Genomic DNA, 24,527 nt, shown 5'->3' with positions numbered 1-24,527 from the left:
TGTTCATGTATTTTATGATTGGCAGCCACCAGCACTGGTTTTGCCTATCACACGGACCATAAATACTTTGATTTGGTCCTGGCTCACCTACCCATAGCACCCCTGCAAGTGCCCCCACAGCACCCAGTTTGGGAACCACTGACATAGAAGATGATAATCTCTCACAGTACTCTTGTATATACAGTATTTATTAGAAACATATGTGCATATTGTTGCATTATAGAGATATAGACAACAATATAATCATTAGATAAGGCAGTGTTTCTCAAACTCAGTCCTCAGGACCCCAAATATTTCACATTTTCCAGGTCACCCAGCAGGAGCACAGGTGTAGTCATTACTCGTTGACACAATTTAAAAAGTCTAGAGGTGGAGCTAATTATTTTACTTGTAACTCCGTGATGATACCTTGAAAACATGCACTGTTTGGGGTCCTGAGGACCGAGTTTGAGAACCTGTGATAGAAGGTATTGGAGCGATATCTTCAGAGAGGATGACAGAGATCATAAGGATGGAACGTTAAGTCACAGGCTCATAAACAGGAATTTTGCGATCACAGGATTATTGCCTAAGCAGACGAATGAGTTTCCTTATCAGAACTTTTCATAAAATAAATGTAAACATATTGCTTAATGCTTATAAACAGTAACCCCTGTGATTATTTGTTTTTTATACACACATCTCATAGAGTAGCTATAAGCTCATTGTCTGGGCAGATTAACGTGTATGTGCTATTAGACAACAGTTATCACATGCAATATTGCAGGACAAGTTGTCCTTATTAAAGTGTTTCACTTCATAGGTATAAACTTATTGCTTAAAGAGAGAAAAAAAACATTAAGTTGATACACATAAGCTATATACGTCTCTCCCATGCAAAATGTTCCACACATAATCAGTGTGATTAGTTAGTGTACGTGGGAGAGAAAATGTATAGGTACCAGTACTACTGATGTCTTCCTGCCACTGCTGTCTGACTGTTTGCAATGGAGGGCAGATGAGAGGTCAAGTAGGCTAGTCTGGAGAGAGGGGTAGAGAAGAGACATGTCTCTGCTTACAGCGCTATGGGGTGAAGAACAACCTACGGTAGAATCAAAGACATTGCAGGGTGTTAAGACCTTCTACACCAATGAGAGGACATGTATAGAGATGAGCAGGAGATCTGTATAGATATGGTGGTAAGGTTCATCCGAGGTTCAAGCGGCAGTGTGGTGTGGTGCCAGGAGCTGGTTCTCATGTATGCATCACAAGGACCCGGAAAGGGGGCAGCTGATCACAGATATTTCGCTTAGAAGCTTGGTCCAAGTGACTTCTACACACAGAATGGAAGTTTGTGGACTTTTGTTAACACTTAATGATTTGAGGGTTTTTGACACTCCAAGGCCAGTCCAATTTTTATGTTTTGAAGAGGTATCAGTTCTAATAACTGTAATAAGTTTAAAAATTTTGAGTATGCCCAATAAATGTTATATAGATATAGGACTGTTTTTTTGTTGCATATTCAAACAAATAGTTTTTATGGGCTTTCCATAAGGAGGAAGAATTGATATATAACAAAATGCCTTTTATCAAAGTTACTTTTAGGCAATAAATGCAACTCCAGAAACTGTAACCAGTTAGGGCTGCAGCATATATACGGACGCCAAACATATACATTTCAGCTTTATTGCTGTTTGCTGGACGTAGTTTCCATTGAAACCATATGCTAAAAGTATATACTTATAGGAAGTCCCTTACTGTATGATGTGCACACGATGCACCAACAAAGTGATTTGTTTTTATACTTTTGTACCTATATGACTCGGCCAGCTTTCTCCCAGCTTCATACCTAAGTTTGTGATCAGGTGGGAAGATCTGTGCAAATGTGTAATTGTCAAATTAACATTCACAGCTCAGAGAGATCGACACTTATTGTTGAATCCACAGAAACAGACAAATCTCAGGTGCACAACTCCAAAGTACTGACAATATATAAATGCCATAAAATTTTGCAATCAATAGAGGTTTTTAGCATAATCATGGCCAAGGTTATGGGCCTACCAACCATATCCAGGTAACCTCTTTAGGGTAGGCCCCTAACATACTAGGGTTCAAATCCAGAGCAAAGGACACCCCAAACTAGCCGAGCTAGGCTGCCACCTTAGTAAGAAAAGTGCAGTGTAAAAGAGATAGTTAAGAGCAGCCACAGCTGCATATAAAGAATGAAAATAAAAAAGTGAAGTACATGTATAATAAACACACAGTGAAGGGTTAAAATGTGTTATAAAAGAAAAATGTGTTATAATGCGGTGCCCTGAAACAGATCAACCAAAGCAATTCAGGGGGACCCACGCACCAAAACTGACCCAAAGTTGCACTACAGTATATAACTTGTAGGACTTACCTAGAATTGTTCCTAATACTAGTGTGCATATGCATTACCAGACTCCATGCTTTTAAACCAATAAGGAAGGGGTGCTAATCCAGACTGAAGGCGTCTCCTTTCCCTCAGGTGTGCAATAAAGCACATCTGGGCTGACTAGCGGTTAGGGTTGATGCTTTGGCTGGGGGGTCCAGTGGAAGGATTCCCCTGGCTGTGGCATCAGCCCCCTGCTAGAAAAAGTCCGGTGCTGGTTCTGGAAAATACATTTTTTCCCCCTGTATTTCCAGAACCACGACTGGATCAGAGCCCAGTGCTGGTTGTGCTGAATACGGGGGACCCCAATGTTGTTTGTCCCCTGTATTTTGGCAACCAGGACTGGTTCTGATTAGCCTGGTGCTGGTTGTGCTTAATACGAGGGAGCCCTAAGTCAGTAAAAGCCCGGTGCTGCTTGCTCTTTTGGGGGAGGGTCAAATTTTTTTTTTACACATTAAATCTTTTTACACACATATGCAGGCTTAATGAGCCTGCATCTGCCGCTGACACCAGCTACCTCCCCTGTGTCTTGCACGCTGCTCACCCTGCCTAGGCTGCTAACGGCCACCTGCTTTCTCCCCTGGGTCTCAGCCACCGCTAATGCCCACTACCTCCCCCGGGGTCCAGGCCGCAGCAAATGCTGGCTTCCATCCCCCCGATCCCGGCCCCCGCTACCGACCACAGAGGACCGCCATCTTGGTGCATCCAAGTGAAGCCACAGTTAGTACACGTACTGGAGGCTCCTACTGAGGCTGCGCAAGTTATTGAATCTTCCTATCTCTATAATGGTGCAATTGTGAGGTAATAGTTTAAAAACTGTAACTTTCACAATTACCTGAACCCTAAAAGGCCCTACCCTGGAACAATAGCTACCTAATAAAACAAGTCTAAATTCACCCCCTACCTTGAGTTATGCCTTCCCAAAAATCCACCGTAGAGAACAGCAGAAAAGTGGTCCTAACTGAGTGTCAGAAAAAAACTGACAGTTGGAACTTTAGATTACTCCCAAGTCCTAATTGTTTATTTTTTTTGCCCTGAAATTTGGCATGCAGCACCCAGTGACAGATCTACCTGCCCATGTCAGCTCGGTACTTCCTATAGCTTTTGAGGTATAGTTCCTTAAACACCATGCCACCCCTTTTGGAATTCTCTATGGATATTTCTTTTTTTTTTAGATTCAGCCGTAATATAAGGGCACGACTGTGCCCTTATAATGTGTATATATATATACTGTATATAATATATAGAAAAACACATCGGCGTCACTCCAAGGATTTATATACAAATTCACTGCAACAGCTTGTAAATAACATTTATATACACAGAGTGACAGTCAAAAGGAGTGTATATAATATATATATATATATAAATATATATATAGTACATATATTATACACCATATATATGTATATATAGCTACGGTGTATGTTTTATATATATTTCATAACATTGCCAATATATCACTTTAATAATGTCATTGATAGGGGTCGCCACACGTGTGTTGCCTAGGGGCCCCTACAGACCTTAGGGCCCCCTTTTCTATAGACCTTAATACGGCCGTGGTGGCATTACATGGAATGCTGCACCAATGGGGGGCTGTTTATCATCTATTTTTTCATGAAAGCTTGGAGAAAACCTGTTTCCACAGACTTTTAGTAATGACTGCATTTATCAATAGTTTTACCTCCTGTGTTCAATAAGCATAGCCATGATATCATCGCTTCCAAAGGAATTGTGATCTTGTGCAATTAATCAAACTACAAAAAAAATGTGTTCTGAGCTTAAAGGCTATAGCTGATGCCATCTACAGATGACGTCAGCAGGCACTGTTGTGGAGACTGGGGAGAGGGATTTTTAACATCATATCTCTATTTAGTCTCACTTTTTATTTTATTTTTTTATATGAGTAGCTCTGAAATTAACAATTGAGGTTGATCTGCCAACAGAAAATATTGTGAACTATTTCACAAATTGTAATTATCAGATTGTGAATATTTGTGTAAGCATTTAAGTATAAATGATCAATGCTGTATTCGGACAGGCAAGTCTTAGTTAATGGGCATGCATGAACTTGATCCGGTGCATGAGCAAATTGTGAGGAAACTGTGAAGTCTGTGGCATCTTGCTATGGTAAAGAACTTATTCTTGTGGTGATACTGAATGGTACTTATTAGGTGTTTTTCACCAATATTGATAAATAGGCCCCTAAAGGAGGAAATACAGAAACGCGGTCTGGAGCAAAAATATGAGCCTGATTGTAATGTAATGTGCTATATATAATATTACAAATATAGCGCTAGGGGGCCTGCTGATCCCTCAAACTATCTCCACGTAGATGAAGAAAGTGAAATGTATGTACACCAGTCTTTCAGCACTGGAATCACTGTCAAGTATAGTTCTATATCAAATATTTTAAAATACCATTACTGGTGGAGGGATTATTCATTTGGGGGGGATAATCCACCAGATTCCTGGATTTAAACAGACTTGCACCATACAAAAGGTCAACATTGTAGTAAAATTACTGTTTAATAAACTTTTTTATTGGGGGTAGTTTTTTATTTGTATGCACTATTTAAGTTATATATTAGTAATAATTCATTAGTGCAAATTCATAATTAGTTTTGTCTAGAGCTTGGCTTTGCTATGAGTAGCTTCCAGCCCTGGATATCTGCTAATTAATCGCTGCGCTTCTCTCCGGCCAGACATCAGAGCACCGTGAGTTGTAGAAAAGAAATTTCTTTCTGTGGCTTCTCCAGCAAAAAGAACCTGCAAAGGCTGAATGATAAAGAAGAGTAAGATGGATTATTTCACAATGTTTTTTTTTTTTCATTTAGAATGATATTACTTACTTATTACATAGATCAAATCACCTACACAGTACTTGTTTTGTGTAGCGGCACTACATGACACCCGGTGCGGTTGTGGTATGAAACCGCATGTGCGCGCCTGCATGGGGGCGTGGCCTCGCTCCATGAAGCCATGCCCCTTATGTGTCACAATCTTGGGGGGATGATCGCATGTCATGCCCCCCATTCTCAGCACTCAGTGGCCTTACCCAACTCTCTGGCAGCTGCTGGGGGCAGTCCACAGCATCTCCTTGCAGTGTGGCTGCTCGGTGACACCATCCAACGGGGTGACACCAGTATAGTAGAACAGCTCTGCTATTTTGGAGTCACCCCCTCGGATGGTGTCACCCTGTGCGGCCTGCAAGCCCCCTAGTGACACCAGTGGTTTTGTGTATAGCATGTTTGGCCTTCTTTGCTTACCATAAGCAATGTTTTACATTTTTGTATTGATCGTAACAGAAATTTCCCATATTTCACTGTACACTTAAGCTAATCTAGATCATTTAGGGGTCTATTTACTAAGCAGTGTTAAGAGACAGAGTGAAAGTGATAAGGTGCCAGCCAATCAGCTCCCAACTGTCATCTCACAGGCTGTGCTTGAAAAATGACAGTTGGGAGCTGATTGGCTGGCACCTTATCACTTTTCACTCTGTCTCCTAACACTGCTTAGTAAATAGACCCCCAATGTGATATTATCATGCTCTTAAATTAAAACTAAATAATGAAAAAGGCTGTTAGAAATAAAAGGCTCATAAAAGTCATCCTAAACATAACATACAGATAATACAAACTTAAGCAGCAACCAAAAATATCCATACATTTAGGGGGAGATTTATCAAGCTTTGGAGAGAAAGAAAGTGGAGAAGTTGCCCAAAACAACCAATCAGCTTCTAAAACTGGCATTTATCTAACAGTCTTTGAAATGACAGTCAGAAGCTGATTGGTTATTTATTTGCAAAGTGACAGTTTGTAAGACCCGACACGTCTGTTCGTTTTTTATGTCTGATATTTAAAAGGAAAGTGCTTTTATTAGTCGTGTCTTACTAGTAAAAGCTCTGCCCTTTTACATTTTTGCAAACCGACACTTCGTAAATAAACCCCCAGGGCTTGATGCATTTACCCCTAAAGTTAGATGACTTCAAGTATTCTCCCTGTGTGATCCTTTCTGCACAGAGATTTGTGGTGTAAGAATGGGATTATTTGCCAGAAAATATTGGCAGACAAATTATGAACATTTCCAAATATGCATTGTCTCCACGCCTTTATGTTCATTAGAAAAGCCAACAGAATGGAATGTTGTTATTGTATTTTTTTTTTGTATAAACACATTTTTGTTTAGGGCAACTTGCTGTTCTGCCCAGGTCTGACCATCATATTGATCAAAATGTGATTATTCAGCAACTTCCGCCCTTTGTTGTGCTAATAGTTTATGTAAATGGAGGAAGGGAATATTGGGAGAACTTCTGTACTAGTAAGTATCTCTAAAATTCATCTGTAACCCCAAATTATTATTATGACATATAATATGTCTTATTCATGCGGGGGCGCTGCCAAAGATAATAAGTATGATTATACAAAGAAGAAAAGGCAAATGGATTGTCTCTTTGTTTGGTGCACTATAGACTTGTTATGTAAAATATAACCTTTATTTCATTAATTAAAATTGTGTACTGTAACAGTGAAATATTAAAAGCAATAATTTATATTAAAGATCACTTAAAGTAATAACATTTGCAAAGTTGTGAAATAAACAGATTTTAATTTCTGGTGTCGTCTCCCTCTCAGTTTTGTATGTTATAGTATTGTAAGTAAGTAATACAGTGTTTTTCTACTAGTGTGCCGCGGCGGTCAGATCAGCGCACTTGTACTGTAGTGTTTTATTCCTGAGGAGGCCAATGTAGTGTGTTTTATTCCCGAGAAGACCAATGTAGTGTGTTTTATTCCTGAGGAGGCCAATGTAGTGTGTTTTATTCCTGAGGAGGCCAATGTAGTGTGTTTTATTCCCGAGGAGACCAATGTAGTATGTTTTATTCCTGAGGAGACCAATGTAGTGTGTTTTATTCCTGAGGAGGCCAATGTAGTGTGTTTTATTCCCGAGAAGACCAATGTAGTGTGTTTTATTCCTGAGGAGACCAATGTACTGTGTTTTATTCCTCAGGAGGCCAATGTAGTGTGTTTTATTCCTCAGGAGGCCAATGTAGTGTGTTTTATTCCCGAGAAGACCAATGTAGTGTGTTTTATTCCTGAGGAGGCCAATGTAGTGTGTTTTATTCCCGAGAAGACCAATGTAGTGTGTTTTATTCCTGAGAAGACCAATGTAGTGTGTTTTATTCCTGAGGAGGCCAATGTAGTGTGTTTTATTCCTCAGGAGGCCAATGTAGTGTGTTTTATTCCTCAGGAGGCCAATGTAATGTGTATATTCCTGAGGAGGCCAATGTGTGTGTATTTAATGTGGGAGCCAAAATTTATGTTTTTTAATTGGTCACACACACCGCATAGCTGGATAGTGTGCCTTGGCAATTTTAAAAGTCTTGTGTAGTGTGCCTCGGGTTCAAAACGTTGAAAATCTCTGATGTAATACCTTATATTAGGGGATGAGGGTGTTCCCTCTTATTGATGAACACCCTCATCCTATAATATAAGGCAATATTTACCTACATATATAAAATTGAGAGCAATACGACACCAGAAATTAAAATCTGTTTATTTTACAACTTTGCAAATTTTATTACTTCATTTTATCTTTAATATCAAGTATTGCTTTAATCATACCTCCCAACTTTTCAACCTCCCAAGGAGGGACAGGTCGCGCGCCAAAGGCACACGCGACCAAAAAGGGGGCGTGGTTTACACAAAAGGGGTGGGGTCTACTGGAAACAGGACGGAGCCTCGCGGCTTCCACCATTTTCGTCACTATGGGGTCGTGCCCAGCACTCTCCAAGATGCTGGGCAGCCACCAGGCAGTCCTATCACATGAGAACAGATGCCGTGCGCATGCGCACAGCATCTGTTCTCCTCCTGCACACCCACTGCTCTGCTGTGTGGTCTCCCCAACTTCCCTCCCACCGCGGGATACTGTGGCCCGCGGGTGGGACAGCCCCAGAAAAACGGGACTATCCCGCTGGATTCGGGACATTTGGGGGGTATGCTTTAATATTTCACTGGTACGGTACACAATTTGAAATAAAGGTTATTTTTTACATAACAACTTCAATAGTGCACCAAACAAAGAGACAAGTATTTTCCCTTTTATTTTTTGAGCTAATAGTTGCCTGACTGCAAAATCAGGCATTATCAAGGAACATAGATTTATGATGTCACAATTCATATACTATTGATAAAATAAAGGCTGCCACACCTGTATATCTTTTAATAAATGTAATCAAAATCAACATTACAAAACTTTTTTTATTGGCTATTTACCACATACATTACCTTTAGAGCATCTTTGTCTGTAGGCAGTGGCTCTGCTAGGATGTCCTGATCTCTTCCCGAGCTGCCCACTGCCACATGGCTGTAAGAGCCACCAGTATAAGGCTGGCTATACCATTGTGAGCGCAGGATGCTGATTGGAGGGGGAAGGTTAGGGTTCCCTATATGAGATAAGGAGAAGATAAATATTGCTATCATCTTCACTTACTTGTATGGTCTTAATACGGTTTTCAGTGCTGGGTATTTCATTATCTTGGATGTATGAACTTTGAAGCGGTTTTATATACAGGCGTGCTGCACACAAGTGTCATGTACTGTTATATGTAACACCATTATTTATTGTGATGTACAAGGAGTGTGCTGCATAGCTGTACTTTGTACTACATCTAGGTTTAGCAAATGACCAAGCTGAGGGTAGCAATACTATTCCTACCTGCTTAGAAATGCACAGGACATGATACCTTTTCTTCTTTATCAAATGAATAGCATTTATTATAAAGACTCTGGGGAGAATATAGTAGAGTGAGAATTTTGCAGTGTGTTCTGAGTGATTTGGGGGGTGCAAACCCAAACTGACTGCGTTACGTGGTGGGTTTAAAGCTCACACTTTCCGGGCATGCTGTGCTTTGCTGTATGTTGTATAAAAAAAAATATGTATACAATAGTCTGTGCTGTTCAGCATAGGGCAGGCTTGCCGACATTTTGCAGGGGGCAGCCAGGATTGGACAAGCAGGGTGGCGTGGCGCGATAGAAGGAGCGTGGCCAGGGATACTATCCGGCAATGGAGGTGGGAGCGTGGACATGGAATAGCATAATTTTAGCCCCGCTACACAATGCAGAGATTTTCGGCATTGTAAAGCAGGGGGCGGGCCCATGATGACGCGATTCAGCGTGAATAGAAGCACCACCCTCCCCCCCAAATTGGGGGTTTTATTGCAATCGCGGGGGTGGCTGGACGGGTCGGCGGCTTGCCTGCCTTTCCGGTGGGCGGTAGCGGCACACGATTTTCATGAGGCTCCTGGTACGAATTGGGAGGGTGGACAAGTATGGCATAGAGTCTGGTCCTCTGGAGATATAACTCCCCGGCCAGAGGCACCTCAATTGTTCAATGACTTTTTATGACAAGAATTTGGGAATAAAAGGGATGGTCATTTGTGTTTGAAGCTGCGGTTTTCTTTTGATTTTTCAGCAATTTAGGGCCTGAATCAAAGATGGAGGCAATGCTGATGTTTTCTCAGTTGAATAATTATCTGTGATCTGGGCACACGCATGAGTTGCACTTTGTATGTGTTGTTTCATTACTGTTGTTACTCGCAGTGAGGAATTATTTCACTAATCGATCAACAGACAGGGACCATTTGTGGTTGTCAATGGGGGTGAGGTGGTGGTGACTGAAATGCAGGCGTGTCGTGACCACTTTGGAGCATTTCCCCATGTAGAAATCCACGGATACCTGTACCTTTTACACTTATCTGTGGATTTGTACATGGACAAGTGGATGTGAATGGTTACAGGGATACTAGTGAGTATATGTGAATGTGAGTGTGCATATATGTTTTAATAAACTTATACTGCTGTCACGGTGAGTGTGTACTGTCTTTATTTTAATATTTCTTTTGCATGTGAACTACAGGTACCATCAGGCCCGTAATGCCCCACATGCTGGTACATGTGGTTCTCCAAGTATCAGCATGCGGGGGAGGCTTGCTGGGACCTGTAGTACACCTGCAAAAGACAATATGTTTACATCTATCTTTTACACCACATTTCTACACAAATCAACCCGGCACTCACCGGTCAGGGGTGTCGGGGATAGCCCCGGGCTATCAGCTCAGGCCTGGGGTGCCCAGGAGACTGGGACCCCTTTATTAGAAAGAAAGAGTCCGGTGCTGGTTATGGAAAATACAGGGGTCCCCTACTCTTTGTCCCCTGTGTTTCCAAAACCAGGATCGTCTCGCCCCGCCCAGACCCAGCTGCCCCATCCAGCTTCAGCTAGCTCTGGCCCACCCCAGCACACACATCAGCCTCTGCCAGGCTTGCCACCGCCCACCAGCAGCACGCAAAGGAGCAGAGGTCAGAGGGACAGGCAGAGCTGCAGAGACCCAAATCTCAGGGAAGCACAGCAGCCAAACAGGGTACTGTTATATTCTCAATTACTCCGTAATATAGATTGATTTATGTAATTTTTATGTTTTTATGGTAGGTGGGGTGGACAGGACTGCCTTACAGTACAAGTATATTGTAATATATATTATGATGATCATGTTATTATTAGTACATGAATTCAGCATTATGGTATTTTATGCTAGGTACTTGTCATATACTTGTACTATAAGGCAGTCTTGCCCACTCCCCACCTACCATAAAAACATAAAAAGTACATAAATCAATCTATATTACAGAGTATTTGAGAATAAAATCCTATAGTGTACTTAAAAAAAGAAAAGTGTGTGTATTATACAAGGTCCTGAATCAATAATCGTGAGTAAGCAATCTATCGACTTACTAGGGACTAGTGACAATGTTGCTAAGGGCTCTATTTACTACAATCCGCATATTGAATGCGGATTGTAGTGTGATATTACAGAGTGAATTCGCATTGCGAATTCAGGCAATATCACAGGGATTTACTATAAATCCCTTGCAGGGACAGAGCTTGTGATAAATCTCTGTCCCTGCGGATCCCATCCGCACTCTAGTCGCGGTATTTTCGGAAAAAATACCGCGACTAAGAGCCCGCGCATGCGCCGACCGACCACCGCTACTACCCCCCCACCGTCGCTAAGCCCCGCACCCGGCGCTAAGCCCCGCCCCCGCGATCGCGGACCCCCGCAACCCCCCCTCCCTTCATTACACTTACCTGCATCCTCCTGGCCTCCGGTGATCTTCTCCGGGCTTCCCGATCAGGTGATCTCCCATACTGCTCTGGGACCCGATCACCTGATGACCGGGCCCCAGTGCACTGTGGGAGACCAGCTGACCGGAGAGGAGCCATCACCGGAGGCCCAATCACCGTTCCCTGGATTCAGGTAAGGAAAAAAAAAAATGTTTAATTTTTTTTTCTTTTTTTTACAGTAATCAGCTTGCGGTCTACTTAGACCACATAGCTGATTACTGGTACTGGCTCCCACCTCTGCTCTCCCCGTTAGAGTAGAGTGGGAGCCCGGTAACCGGGGGAGACCCTGGATAACGCCACCTCCAGGTGGCGTTATTATCACAGGGCTTCCCCCGGTATTTTTTTACAATTTATTTTTAGTAACTTGCACACAGATCACATTTCCCATTACAATAATGGGAAATGCGATCTGCTTTACTAAAAATAAGTGATACTGGGGGTTGGAGTAGAATTTTACTAATTCTACTCCAATTGCCCTGTAATAACTACAGGTGAAACTAAAATAATGTGAAAAGGGTGTGAAAACACCCTTTTTCACTTTATTTTAGTAAAAATAATGTTAATAAATAGAGCCCTAAGTGATGTTCTTTGATAGGATGAGAAATATTTGGACACACAAAATGGTTTCATCCACTGTATGTGATCGGTTGGCTAACTTTAAATGTGACAGGTTTTAAGTCTACTTCCAAAAGACCTAGGGCTTGATTCAGATTTGTATACAATGCCGATGTTCACACATCTGGGCGATTATCTGTAGACTGCACACGTACTGTGATCGCACTGCGCACATGCTAAGTTATAGTGCTATGGATTGTTTGAGGGAGGGGGGCCCCAAACTGGTATGTTGCCTAGGTCCCTATGAGGTCCAAATCCATCTTTGACTGTATGACTTACTCTTTTCATTGTTATACTGAAGCCTATTACCTTATCAATGTCCTATCACTGCTCTGGAAGCCCACTGTGTGCTGCACTGACTCAACTACCTGCAAAGTTAATTCCTCAGGAGTTTGATCTACTGACTTGGAGCTGACCCCTGGGCAGGATTCTGATTACCTGTGAACTGTCTCAGAAGAGCAGTCATTGTGGTGAGGACTTCTTCATCTGATAATGTCTCCATATACTGAGATTCTTCTCCAGCTATGAAAGCACACAGCACATGTCCAGGCCTGGAAACAGACAATATGTGAAGAATATCAGAATGTTACAGCTAGCATACGTAGGATATGATACAGTACGGATCGCAATAGCGATTACGCATGCAGTCTCACTGCGAAGATATGCTAAACCACTGCAATCGCTATGTCATCGCAGCACAACATAAGGACGCCCACCTTACCTCACACACATCCGTAATACATCGGTAACATCAAGTACCATCGGAGCCTCATGCACACTTGCACAAGGTATGACCTCACTCAGGAATTGCAAACTTCATCGCTCGCAGTGAAATGCCAAGCTGTGTATGGCATCGTAGTGGCTAATTTATGCACACCCCTGCACCATCATTCAAACACACTGGCACGCCTGCATTTCGCCGACCACCACCCCCAAACAGCACTTCCTGTCAATCATTCTGCGATGGGTCTGCGTAGTCACTGCGATCGCAGTCCCGATCGCAGTGGAGTGTTCGTGCACTGCGATGCATACGCATGTGCAGAATGCAACAATCGGCCGATTGCATGCGTAATCGCAGTTGCAATCCTTGCTGAATCAGGCCCTTAGATAGTCTATTTCTAATACACTGAAAGAGCAATCACTATTGTTGATTTATGACTCCTATTATAAAATGTGTCCTACAATCTGGGTCTCACTTACTGTTCTGGTGGCTTCAGGACCACAAATCCAGGCAGTTTCTTCATCCAGTTTTGCTTCAGGTCTTTCTCGGGCTCAGTAAGAGAATCACCTTCCCACGCCAGCTGTATAGAGGTGCAGTTTGGGTCCCAAAAGGGTTTTTCAAATTCCAGCAAGATCTTATTAATGACTCCAAATCCCAAATTCTTAATTGCCTGAATTTTGCTTGATGGTAGAGGAGGGCTCAGGAAATCCATGGCTCTTTTCTTCAGGAATCCTGAAACCACACAAACATTAGGTAGCATTTATGCATATATGTGATACCCCCAAACCTGCAGTGTTTTCTCCAGCATGGAAGGGGTTAATGGCCAGGAGTTGGGACCCTGCTGATCCCCTGGAGATGGTTCTGCCAGCCTTAAGGAGGGAAACTAGAGAGAGGCTGTTGGGGGTGGAGCTAGAGAAGCCCAGTGAGTTCTGCTCAAGACTGAGAGAGGAGCGTGGCAGGAGCCATGGTGTGTGCTGGAGAGTGCTGTGACTGAGGGCACAGAGAGCAGGGATCAGCAGCTGATCGGGGTGACTGTGAGGAGAAGACCCCTCTCATGTAAGGCAGCAGGACAAGAGAAGCTGACAGGACACATATCTATTAAAGCTGCTGCAGCCCAAAGGAGAGGAGAGAGTGTGCATGCTGCAAAGACAAGTGCTGGCATCTGGACAGGTAGCCCAAGCATTACAGCACATGGCAAGTAAAAAGCACCACAGTAAAGACTGAGATCAGTCAGCACATAGCAGTCTGTGATCTCAGGGCATCCAGCTTACTGCTGTACAGTGAGAGAAGCCTGCAGCAGGATATACAGCAGTAGTGCATAACACAGAACTGTGCAGGATATACAGCAGTAGTGCATAACAGAACAGGCAGAGACAGTGACACCATTTTGGATATCAGTAATACAGTTCAGTATCATCTATAAAGTTTGTGCACCAACGAAAGGCTGTACAGTGAATTCTGAGTACTCACAGGGACATTGTGCTTTCTATCTATTGAATTTATAGATGAACCATTTGAGATTCTGCCAACTACAACTGCAACTTGGTATATTTAGTTTAACTACCTCTAACACATAGAGGGAGCAGGTTGGCATTCATATGTTTAGCATGAGGTTTTATTAGAAGTATACAGTATGTATAGAGTGAACCTAAGCTTATTAATGTGATATCCTGTATGTGTACCTTTTGCATTGCAACAATATTGCCTGTTCTAATCTTCATTTAGAATTGTCCTAGTAGAATAGTGATTCAGAGTAATAAACCCCCATTTCTTTATATTGGTCTGGTTTCTGCGCTGGGTTCTGGGGGTTCTCCTGTCTCTCTGCTGTGATAGGAGGAGCCTGAAGGAGGAACTGCACTGATCTATGCCCAAGCAGGTTCCAGAAGAAAAGCAGGTACGATCCACTCACTGACATCCCACCAAATTGGGGGTGTTACATTTTGGCGTCTACGAACAGGATCGACCATGGAACTGCAAGAAGGCAACCCAGCTGCAGACGACAACAGGATCAGGGAAATGACTGACAGGGTTGCAGGACTCAACCAGTTGCTCACCGAGATGAGAAAGGAAATAAGAGACCTGAAACAGGAACGGGCTGTAACCAGACGTGAGGAGTGGTGTCCAGACTGCAGAGTGTGAAACCAACCCCAATGGGATGTTTACCGAGAGACCGGAAGACGACTAATTAATCAGTTCGACGCTCGAGGGAGACCTATATGCCGACGATGCAAACGAAGCGGTCACATTGAGTGGAATTGTCGACAGCCCTCAAGAAGAGATGTAGGTCCAATTGCAGTAAGCCTGGACCAAGTTACAGTGTCTAATGTACTGTATACTGGTGACGATCAGCGAGCCAGCCCAAGAAGATTTTCAGGTCAAGTCGTATGGTTCAATGTACCACGTGGCTACGGATTTATAAAGCGAATCGACACTAAAAGGAGAGTATACGTGCATTATACTGGCATTCAGAAGGCCAACCAGAAAAAGTGCTTCCGGAGCCTGGAAAGTGGTGAAATGGTCGAGTTTGAATTGGCGAATGGAAAGAAAGGCATAAAAGCCGTTAACGTGACTGCTCCAGGTGGTGTTCCGGTACGAGATAGCAAATTTGCAACAGATCGCAAGCAACATTGGCGTTATCCATGTCATGGAGTTACTCTACTTAATACTCAGCAACATGATCAAAACAGTGATGGTGGAGAAAGGACAAGAGCAGTTGAAAGTGCAACTGATAGATGGAACAATCATCTTCCACAGTCTCACCGGAGGTGTCGGCACCTACCATATCACCAGATGATACCAGCTGAACACAGACTGCAAGAACCCAAAGCCCCAGTGCAGAGTGAATCGTTGGGGAGAACCCCAGAGCAGAGTGAATGCTTGAGACGAACAGACGAACGGCATGTGAAGGAACCTAGTGAAATGGTGCAACTGAGCCTACAGGATGTAGTTAGGCCGCAACCCCCTTCAGAGCTGGAACATGAGAGCAGACTGAAAGTGAAAAATACAGATTCCAGTCTGGCTGACCCCAGTCAAGCAGATTCAAATACCACTGACCAGGAAAGAGACACTAAAGAAGTTATCCACATGGCCACGGCAGAGGGATCGAGACCCCTTAAACTCAATAGTCTAGATTTTCTAATGTCACAGTCTGAATCTAATGTCCCTGTAGAAACCCCTAGTGTAGCTAAAGAGGTTGTGACATATCTTTACCCAGAGAAACATGGCCCAGATAGTGAGTACACCACTATAAGCGGTGAGGAGTTCACTTTCATGTTGCAGCAGGCTATATGTAGGTCCAGGAAGAGTCACAAAGGTGTGTTACCTGCTCATTGTAGAGTCTAAACTGCTGTTTTCAACTTTGATGTGAATGTTATGTTGTTGATTATGCAGTGATGTTCAAGAGACTATCCTTTGCCTGACTTTGCAAATGTGTTTATTGCGTGAGGACATGCAATATTTAAGCCGGGAGGCATGTGATACCCCCAAACCTGCAGTGTTTTCTCCAGCATGGAAGGGGTTAATGGCCAGGAGTTGGGACCCTGCTGATCCCCTGGAGATGGTTCTGCCAGCCTTAAGGAGGGAAACTAGAGAGAGGCTGTTGGGGGTGGAGCTAGAGAAGCCCAGTGAGTTCTGCTCAAGACTGAGAGAGGAGCGTGGCAGGAGCCATGGTGTGTGCTGGAGAGTGCTGTGACTGAGGGCACAGAGAGCAGGGATCAGCAGCTGATCGTGGTGACTGTGAGGAGAAGACCCCTCTCATGTAAGGCAGCAGGACAAGAGAAGCTGACAGGACACATATCTATTAAAGCTGCTGCAGCCCAAAGGAGAGGAGAGAGTGTGTATGCTGCAAAGACAAGTGCTGGCATCTGGACAGGTAGCCCAAGCATTACAGCACATGGCAAGTAAAAAGCACCCCAGTAAAGACTGAGATCAGTCAGCACATAGCAGTCTGTGATCTCAGGGCATCCAGCTTACTGCTGTACAGTGAGAGAAGCCTGCAGCAGGATATACAGCAGTAGTGCATAACACAGAACTGTGCAGGATATACAGCAGTAGTGCATAACACAGAACAGGCAGACAGTGACACCATTTTGGATATCAGTAATACAGTTCAGTATCATCTATAAAGTTTGTGCACCAACGAAAGGCTGTACAGTGAATTCTGAGTACTCACAGGGACATTGTGCTTTCTATCTATTGAATTTATAGTTGAACCATTTGAGATTCTGCCAACTACAACTGCAACTTTGTATATTTAGTTTAACTACCTCTAACACATAGAGGGAGCAGGTTGGCATTCATATGTTTAGCATGAGGTTTTATTAGAAGTATACAGTATGTATAGAGTGAACCTAAGCTTATTAATGTGATATCCTGTATGTGTACCTTTTGCATTGCAACAATATTGCCTGTTCTAATCTTCATTTAGAATTGTCCTAGTAGAATAGTGATTCAGAGTAATAAACCCCCATTTCTTTATATTGGTCTGGTTTCTGCGCTGGGTTCTGGGGGTTCTCCTGTCTCTCTGCTGTGATAGGAGGAGCCTGAAGGAGGAACTGCACTGATCTATGCCCAAGCAGGTTCCAGAGGAAAAGCAGGTACGATCCACTCACTGACATCCCACCAAATTGGGGGTGTTACATATATTATATGCAAATAATCAGTGCCTCAGGGCTCTTTTTATTAACATTATTTTTTACTAAAATAAAGTGAAAAAGGGTGTTTTCACACCCTTTTCACATTATTTTAGTATCACCTAAAGTTACTACAGGGCAATTGGAGTAGAATTCGTAAAATTCTACTCCAACCCCTAATTTTCACTTATTTTTAGTAATCAGATCGCATTTTCCCATAATTGTAATGGGAAATGTGATCTTGCCAAAGTTACTAAACATAAAATGTGAAAAAATACAGAGGGAAGCCCTGTGATAATAACGCCACCTGGAGGTGGCGTTATCCAGGGTCTCCCCCGGTTACCGGCCTCCTGCTCCGCACTAACAGGCAGAGCCCGGAGCCGGCTCCAGAGATAAGCTTTATGGTCTAAACAGACCACACGCTGATCACTGCTAACTAGAAAAAAAAAAAACTTATCAGAGTCCAGGTACCGGTGATTGGGGCTCCGGTGTCCGGTGATGTCCTCCCTCCGGTCAGCTGGTCTCCCATCCTGCACTGGGACCCGGTCAGCTGACCAGGTCCCAGTGCAGCATGGGAGATCAGCTGACTGGAATCACGGAGGAAATCACCGGAGTCCCGATGACCGGAGGTAAGTGCAATTGACGGAGGGGGGGGGCTGAGGGGGTAGGGGGTCGTGATCACTGGTGGTGGGGCTTAACGGTGGGGGTGGGGATTAGTGGCGGCCAGTCTGCAAATGCACGAGCACTTGTCACTGTATTTTTTTTAGAAAATACTGTGATAAGTGTGCGGATGAGATTCGCAGGGACAGAGCTTTATCGCAAGCTTTGTAGTAAATCCCTGTGATATTGGCTGAACTCGCAATGCGAATTCAGTCAGTAATATCACACTACAATCTGCATTCAAAATGCGGATTGTAGTACATACAGCCTGTGACACAAAATAAGCATTCAATGTAACTCACATAGAGGGAGATGTACTAAGCTTTGGAGAGAGATAGAGTGGAGAAATTATGCAACGCAACCAATCAACTTCTAGCTGTCATTTATCTAGCACAATCTTTCAAATGACAGTTATAAACTACAGTATAGGATTGAATAAAGGAAGTGAATTAGAACTAACTGATTTAGATGATGTACAGTAACCTCTTATCTTCTAGAGGAAAGCTTATAAATGCCCTAGAACTAGAAGCGATATATTTATATGAAAACTAGCAGGGGCATAACTAGAACTTTGTGGGTCCCATAGCAAAATCCTGTAAAACCCCCCTCCCCCACTGGCATGAGAGGCTTAAAAAAAAAAAACATTTGACCCCAAATGTTAAAAACATATTGGCGCCCACATGAAAATAAAAACATACCCAGCACTGCAGACAGATAGAAAGACAGCCAGACAGACATATATTGTGGTGAGAGGGGTTGTCTTCCTGTGGGATCAGCTCCCTCCAAGGGAGGCTAGAGTGAAGCCTGTGCAGTTTGCAGCAGCAAGGGAGATTTGGAACTCCGGGTTTTCACAGTTCCACAAACCAATGGCGTAACTTCATCCCAGGTGCCCGGAGGCAAGATAAATGTTGGTGCCTCCCCCCCCATTAAAGTTAACCAACCCCCCAGCACCTATGCCAGCCCCAGCTGCCGCCGCCCCCCTATACAGTTCCCCCAGTAGTGGTCCCCCTGTGGAGTGCCCTCTGTAAAGGTCCCCATATGCAGTGCCCATCTATGCAGTGCCCCCCAGTAATGGTCCCCTATGCGGTACCTCCAGTAGTTGACCCCCTATGCAGTGCCCCCAATTGTAATGCCCTTGTAGTGGCCCCAGTACTAATGCTCCCTGCAGTGCCCCAGTAGTAATGTCCCTTGAAGTGCCCCCAGTAGTAAGGGCCCCTGTAGTGCCCCCAGTAGTAAGCCCCTGTAATGCCCCAGTAGTAAGCCCCTGTAATGCCCCCAGTAGTAAGCCCCTGTAATGCCCCCAGTAGTAAGCCCCCTGTAGGGACCCCAGTAGTAAGCTACAATGTGCCCCCAGTAGTAAGCCCCCTGTAGAGCCCCCCCTGTAATGCCCCCAGTAGTAAGCCTCCTGTAATGCCCCCAGTAGTAAGCAGCCTGTAGTGCCCCCAGTAGTAAGCCCCCTGTAATGCCCCCAGTAGTAAGCCCTCTTTAGGGCCCCCAGTAGTAAGCCCCCTGTAGGGCCCCCAGTAGTAAGCCTAAGCCCCTGTAGTGAGCACCCCCCCATTAATGCCCCCTGTGGTAAGCCCCTGTAGTGAGCACCTCCCCCCAGTAATGCCCCCTGTAGTAAGCCCCTGTAGTGAGCAGCCCCCCAGTAATGCCCCCTGTAGTGAGCACCTCCCTCCAGTAATGCTCCCTGTAGTAAGCCCCTGTAGTGAGCACCCCCCAGTAATGCCCTCTGTAGTAAGCCCCTGTAGTGAGCACCCGCCAGTGATGCCCCCTGTAGCAAGCACCCCCCCAGTAATGCCCCCTGTAGTGAGCACCCCCCCATTAATGCCCCTGTAGTGAGCACCCGCCAGTAATGCCCCCTGTAGCAAGCACCCCCCAGTAATGCCCCCTGTAGTAAGCCCCTGTAGTGAGCACCCCCCCAGTAATGCCCCCTGTAGTAAGCCCCTGTAGTGAGAACCCCCCCAGTAATGCCCCTGGTAGTAAGCACCCCCCCAGTAATGCCCCCTGTAGTAAGCCCCTGCAGTGAGCACACCCCCAGTAATGCCCCCGTAGTGAGCACACCCCCAGTAATGCCCCCTGTAGTAAGCACACTCCCAGTAATGCCCCCTGTAGTAAGCCCCTGTAGTGAGCACACCCCCAGTAATGCCCCCTGTAGTAGGCCTCTGTAGTGAGCACCCCCCCACCAGTAATGCCCCCTGTAGTAAGCCCCTGTTGTGAGAACACCCTCAGTAATGCCCCCTGTAGTAAGCCCCTGTAGTGAGCACACCCCTAGTAATGCCCCCTGTAGTAAGCCCCTGTAGTGAGCACACCCCTAGTAATCCCCCTGTAGTGAGCACCCCCCCCGCCACACGCGCACTCACACAAAAAATAAATAAATAATACCTTAATCCCCGCTCCAGTCCTGCTGCCTTCCGTCCCCGGCGCCTGATCCTTGGAACTATGGGAGTGACATCATGACGTCATTCCCATAGTGCACTGCGGGACCCGGAGCTCAGGAGTAAGCTCCGGCTGCCCCTGGCACCAGGGGGGGAAGAGAAGGAGCAAAGGAGCAAATGGAGGGTGCAGGGGGTGTGGTCCTGCACCCCCTGTAGTTATGCCACTGGAGGTGGAGCGCCGATCAGCGGCGCTTCTTCTCCATGTAGTTCCTCAGCAGTGGCCGGCCCGGATGACAATGGAGCCAGGTGCCCCCTTAAGGGCTGGCACCCGGTGGCAAATGACTCCATTGTCTCCGGGAGTTCCGCCACTGCCACAAACCCAGCTGCAGCTCATCACTGAGAGACAGAAAGGGTTTAAAACTCTCATACACCCAGTGCTCTGGGTACTGACGCCACCCAGTGCCCAGTTTAGTAGCCCAAAGATTCTTTAGTGCCAGGGACTGAAAAGATTTGCTGTGCTAGAAGAACATGGCAGATTGTGGCTGCAGGTCATTGCAGCATACGGACCATTAAGTGCTGGGACGTTTACTTTCATTTGTTTAATTATGCTATGTGCCTGTGTGTTCAGGCCTAAGCCTATGTATGCTAAAGTGCAGTGTCTGCTGCCTTTAAAGACATTGCTCTACTAAGTACCTGCCTGACGTGAGTCTTTATTTCTACACCCCGTGTTACTATATATATATATTATATATATACACATATATACTGCACTATATAAACGATACTGAATTTGAACCTCTATACACTCCTTCCTATACCTTCTAATATCCTGCCTATACCTTCTAAGGATGACGCTAATTTGCATACGCAGTCATACAGTAAATAAAGACTCCAGACCTAGAACTTGTGGTTACAAAGCACAAAGTATTATTCAAGTAAAAGTACAGTCAGTTACACGCTATTGATCCAAATACAATTCAGTGCAAAGGAATTATACAGACCCAAGTACAGTATACATACGCAGCGCTTCTGGACCAGATGTAGGAATCAGCAAGAAACCCTTGTCAATCAGCATTCAGCAAGAAGACTAACAACCCAGGGTTGGAGCACACATATTTATACCCCCCAGACATAGACAACACAATAGAGAAGTTTTGTTGCTGATGCCATTGGTTCCCAAGGGGGATGCATTTGTTACAGAGCATTTAACAGGTTGATTCAAATAGACACAAACCAGCCTCTAACAACTGGTGATCTCTGGTTTCCCGCCTCATGCAACATCCTAACAGTTGGTCATAATATGTACATTTTGTTGCTTGAAGTCTCTGCGGTCCATAAGTTGAGAGTGCATGATGCGATCTCCACACCGATGATACCGGAATACTGTTGAAAGTGAACGCATCAGTACAATACCAAACATGACTTACTTATCACGTATAAAACCTTAGTTACCAAATAATCTTTATTTCACAGCAATTATAATAAATGAACATACTTAAATCTTATACCTTAAAGCTTATTAAACCTTTTATATGAATATGTAGTGTGTAAGTATGCGGGGTGTGATATAAAGACGCTAGTTAACTTGGGGCAGATGCGTGCGCATAAAGCTAATAAACAGCGTTTTCATACAAGATCTTATGCATTCGCTAATATGCGACTAGTTAACAGAGCAATTGTGCGTATTAATGTGTGTATGAGAAATGGTGAAAGATGCAATCGCCTAATGCTAATAGTAATATCGCCATATGTACTTAATTGTGAGTTTATCTAAAATGGCGCTTGGGCGGCCATTCGCAAAATGGCGTCTTGCGATCTCATTTCCAAGATGGCATCTTGTGGCCAGTCGCAAGATGGCGTCGCTGCGATTCAATTTTAAACTGATCTTGTCTCAGCCAATTATCCAGCTTCGACAGTCCACCCTTTGATAGCAACCAACATGCTATCACAATCTGTTTTTAAAATTTAATTTTAGGCTACATTTATATACCATTTAGTGTTATTATGGGATGGCACAAGGTGGTTCTTAATCCATCAATAATATGTCTGAGTGGGGACATAAAACTACTATTATACGCACACCGCGGATCTTGGAAGATCATGTGAAAGGTGTGGGGATGCACCAGTCTTATAAAGGCAGTCTTGAAGGGAAATTGAGACTTTACATTATCTGAGGTGTTTTAAAAATAACATTTCAATAATACATTCTATGCAGGTCTAAATATAATACATTAAATGATGGTATTTCCTAGTTCAGGGTTGTAAAACAGTTCTATATTTACCTCGGTATTCATATTGTCATTACTGACCACCATCATAGTTTCGTTCTCTCGTTTTACTCTATTTTTACATTTTCCACACTTCAACACAATAGGAACACCCCAGACACATATGCCAATTAGTATAATGACAATTAGTATAAGGATCAAGAATTTGCCTATGCTGGTGATCACTCCCTGGACTCATTCCCGTAGGCCTGAGAACCATTTCACTGGGTTCAGCCATGAAACCCATCCTTCTATCTTCTCCCTTACTTCAGCCACTGAAGCATTAATGTTCTTACGAAACTCCCATTTTAGCTGCAGAATTTCATCCATCTTCGGGTCTATCACCTCCTTGGGGTCGCTGCTATCATTAGTGACATAGGTGCAACATTTTACTCCAAATTGGGTGGCCAGAGTTACGCAGTACCCTCCAGTAACAGCAGTTAAATAATTTAACACTAGCCTGTGTTGCACCAGTTCTTTCTTGTACGCTTGCAATTCTCTCCCTGTATACCTGAATGTGTCATCGTACATCTCGGTGATGTTATCTATCAATTTAGCAAGTTCCTGAATATATCTAAAATTTAACATACCCCGAGCGATCCTGGTGGGATCCAGTGCGACTAAAACTTGAAAGCCAGTTGTCTCAATAATTAACTGAGTGGCTTTATGCACGTCACCAGGTATCATATTTATTTTGCCTCTGTGTTCATATTGCGTGTGAAGATATGGTGATGGTGTGTTTTTATGTATACCAAGCATTTCAACATGTGTGAGGGTCATAACTTCTGGGACTACTCTTCCCAGGTAACAAAAACCTTCGGAACTCGGGGAGAGCCACATACGCTTTTCTTCCACATATAAAATATACATTATCAGGGAGAACATAAGGAATGGTATGCATCATTATCATTAAGCACATTTCCCTTGCAAACAATCCTATTTCTGGGTCTTCCATCTGGTACATGCAAGTCTCTGGCTGTATTATTTTAGCACAATAACCATTTGGCACCTTACCAATAATTTGTTTGGTGGGATTCAATGTATACCGGTACCTAAAATGTCTCCCACTAGATTTAATTGAGCGTAACAGATCATGTTTTATGGACTCATTATCAGCTCTTTGTGAGAAGGTCATCGTCTGATTATTCCCTGTCACTTCCCAACTCCCGGGTTTATTGCGGTTGGTTATGTTTAAACACAAAAGTGATCTATCTACTTGGAATTGATAGAGTTTGAAATGAGGTGGTTTGGATGAGAGGAATTTTCCATCTAATGTTTTCCCTTTCTGTAATTCTAAAATTTCCATGATATTCAGCGGAAATGGCACCAACCCTATGTTATGTTGTCCCTGTGGCACATATGAACACACCAAGCAATCAGTTTGATTTAATACTTTGCCTACCATGCTATGATAATCCTCTAAAGGATACCCACCCCAGTACGGGTTATATTTAGGCTGGCACCGTTGAATACAGTTCTCATCAACTAGGGACCCACAAAGCTCTTCAGATGATAAACCTCCACACCGTGTCAGTATCCGGAATAACAGCTCTTTTAACAATAACAGTACTAAGATTGGTCAGACACTCCCCTGATTGGCATAGCACTCCTCCTGGCTCCACTCCATCAGCACTGCCATCAGCTCCCATCTCCTCAATCGGTCCCCATCACAGAAACCGGATA

The 24,527-nt window shown here is 44.0% G+C and overlaps 1 protein-coding gene and 1 pseudogene across 1 annotated transcript in view; one reads left to right on the top strand and one right to left on the bottom strand.

Moving 5' to 3' along the window:
• Nucleotides 1–4,927: 4,927 nt before the first annotated feature.
• LOC148521559 (peroxisomal N(1)-acetyl-spermine/spermidine oxidase-like) overlaps nucleotides 4,928–24,527 on the bottom strand; it is a 57,178-nt gene continuing 37,578 nt past the window's right edge. The window contains exons 4-7 of the mRNA XM_088474971.1: nucleotides 13,388–13,640; nucleotides 12,626–12,738; nucleotides 8,680–8,837; nucleotides 4,928–5,173 (exon numbers count right to left, since the gene is read on the bottom strand). Coding sequence (XP_088331097.1) covers nucleotides 5,024–5,173; nucleotides 8,680–8,837; nucleotides 12,626–12,738; nucleotides 13,388–13,640 — 674 coding nt within the window. The 3' untranslated portion in view covers nucleotides 4,928–5,023. The remainder of the gene's footprint in view (nucleotides 5,174–8,679; nucleotides 8,838–12,625; nucleotides 12,739–13,387; nucleotides 13,641–24,527) is intronic.
• On the top strand, nucleotides 14,874–16,250 carry LOC148521560 (uncharacterized; annotated as a pseudogene).

Source organism: Taudactylus pleione, unplaced genomic scaffold, assembly GCF_031769625.1.
Source record: "Taudactylus pleione unplaced genomic scaffold, aTauple2 ptg000157l, whole genome shotgun sequence".
NCBI classification, from domain to species: Eukaryota; Metazoa; Chordata; class Amphibia; order Anura; family Myobatrachidae; genus Taudactylus; species Taudactylus pleione.
The sequence above is the reverse complement of the archived record's forward strand: the minus strand, read 5'-3'. Positions and strand labels throughout refer to the sequence as shown.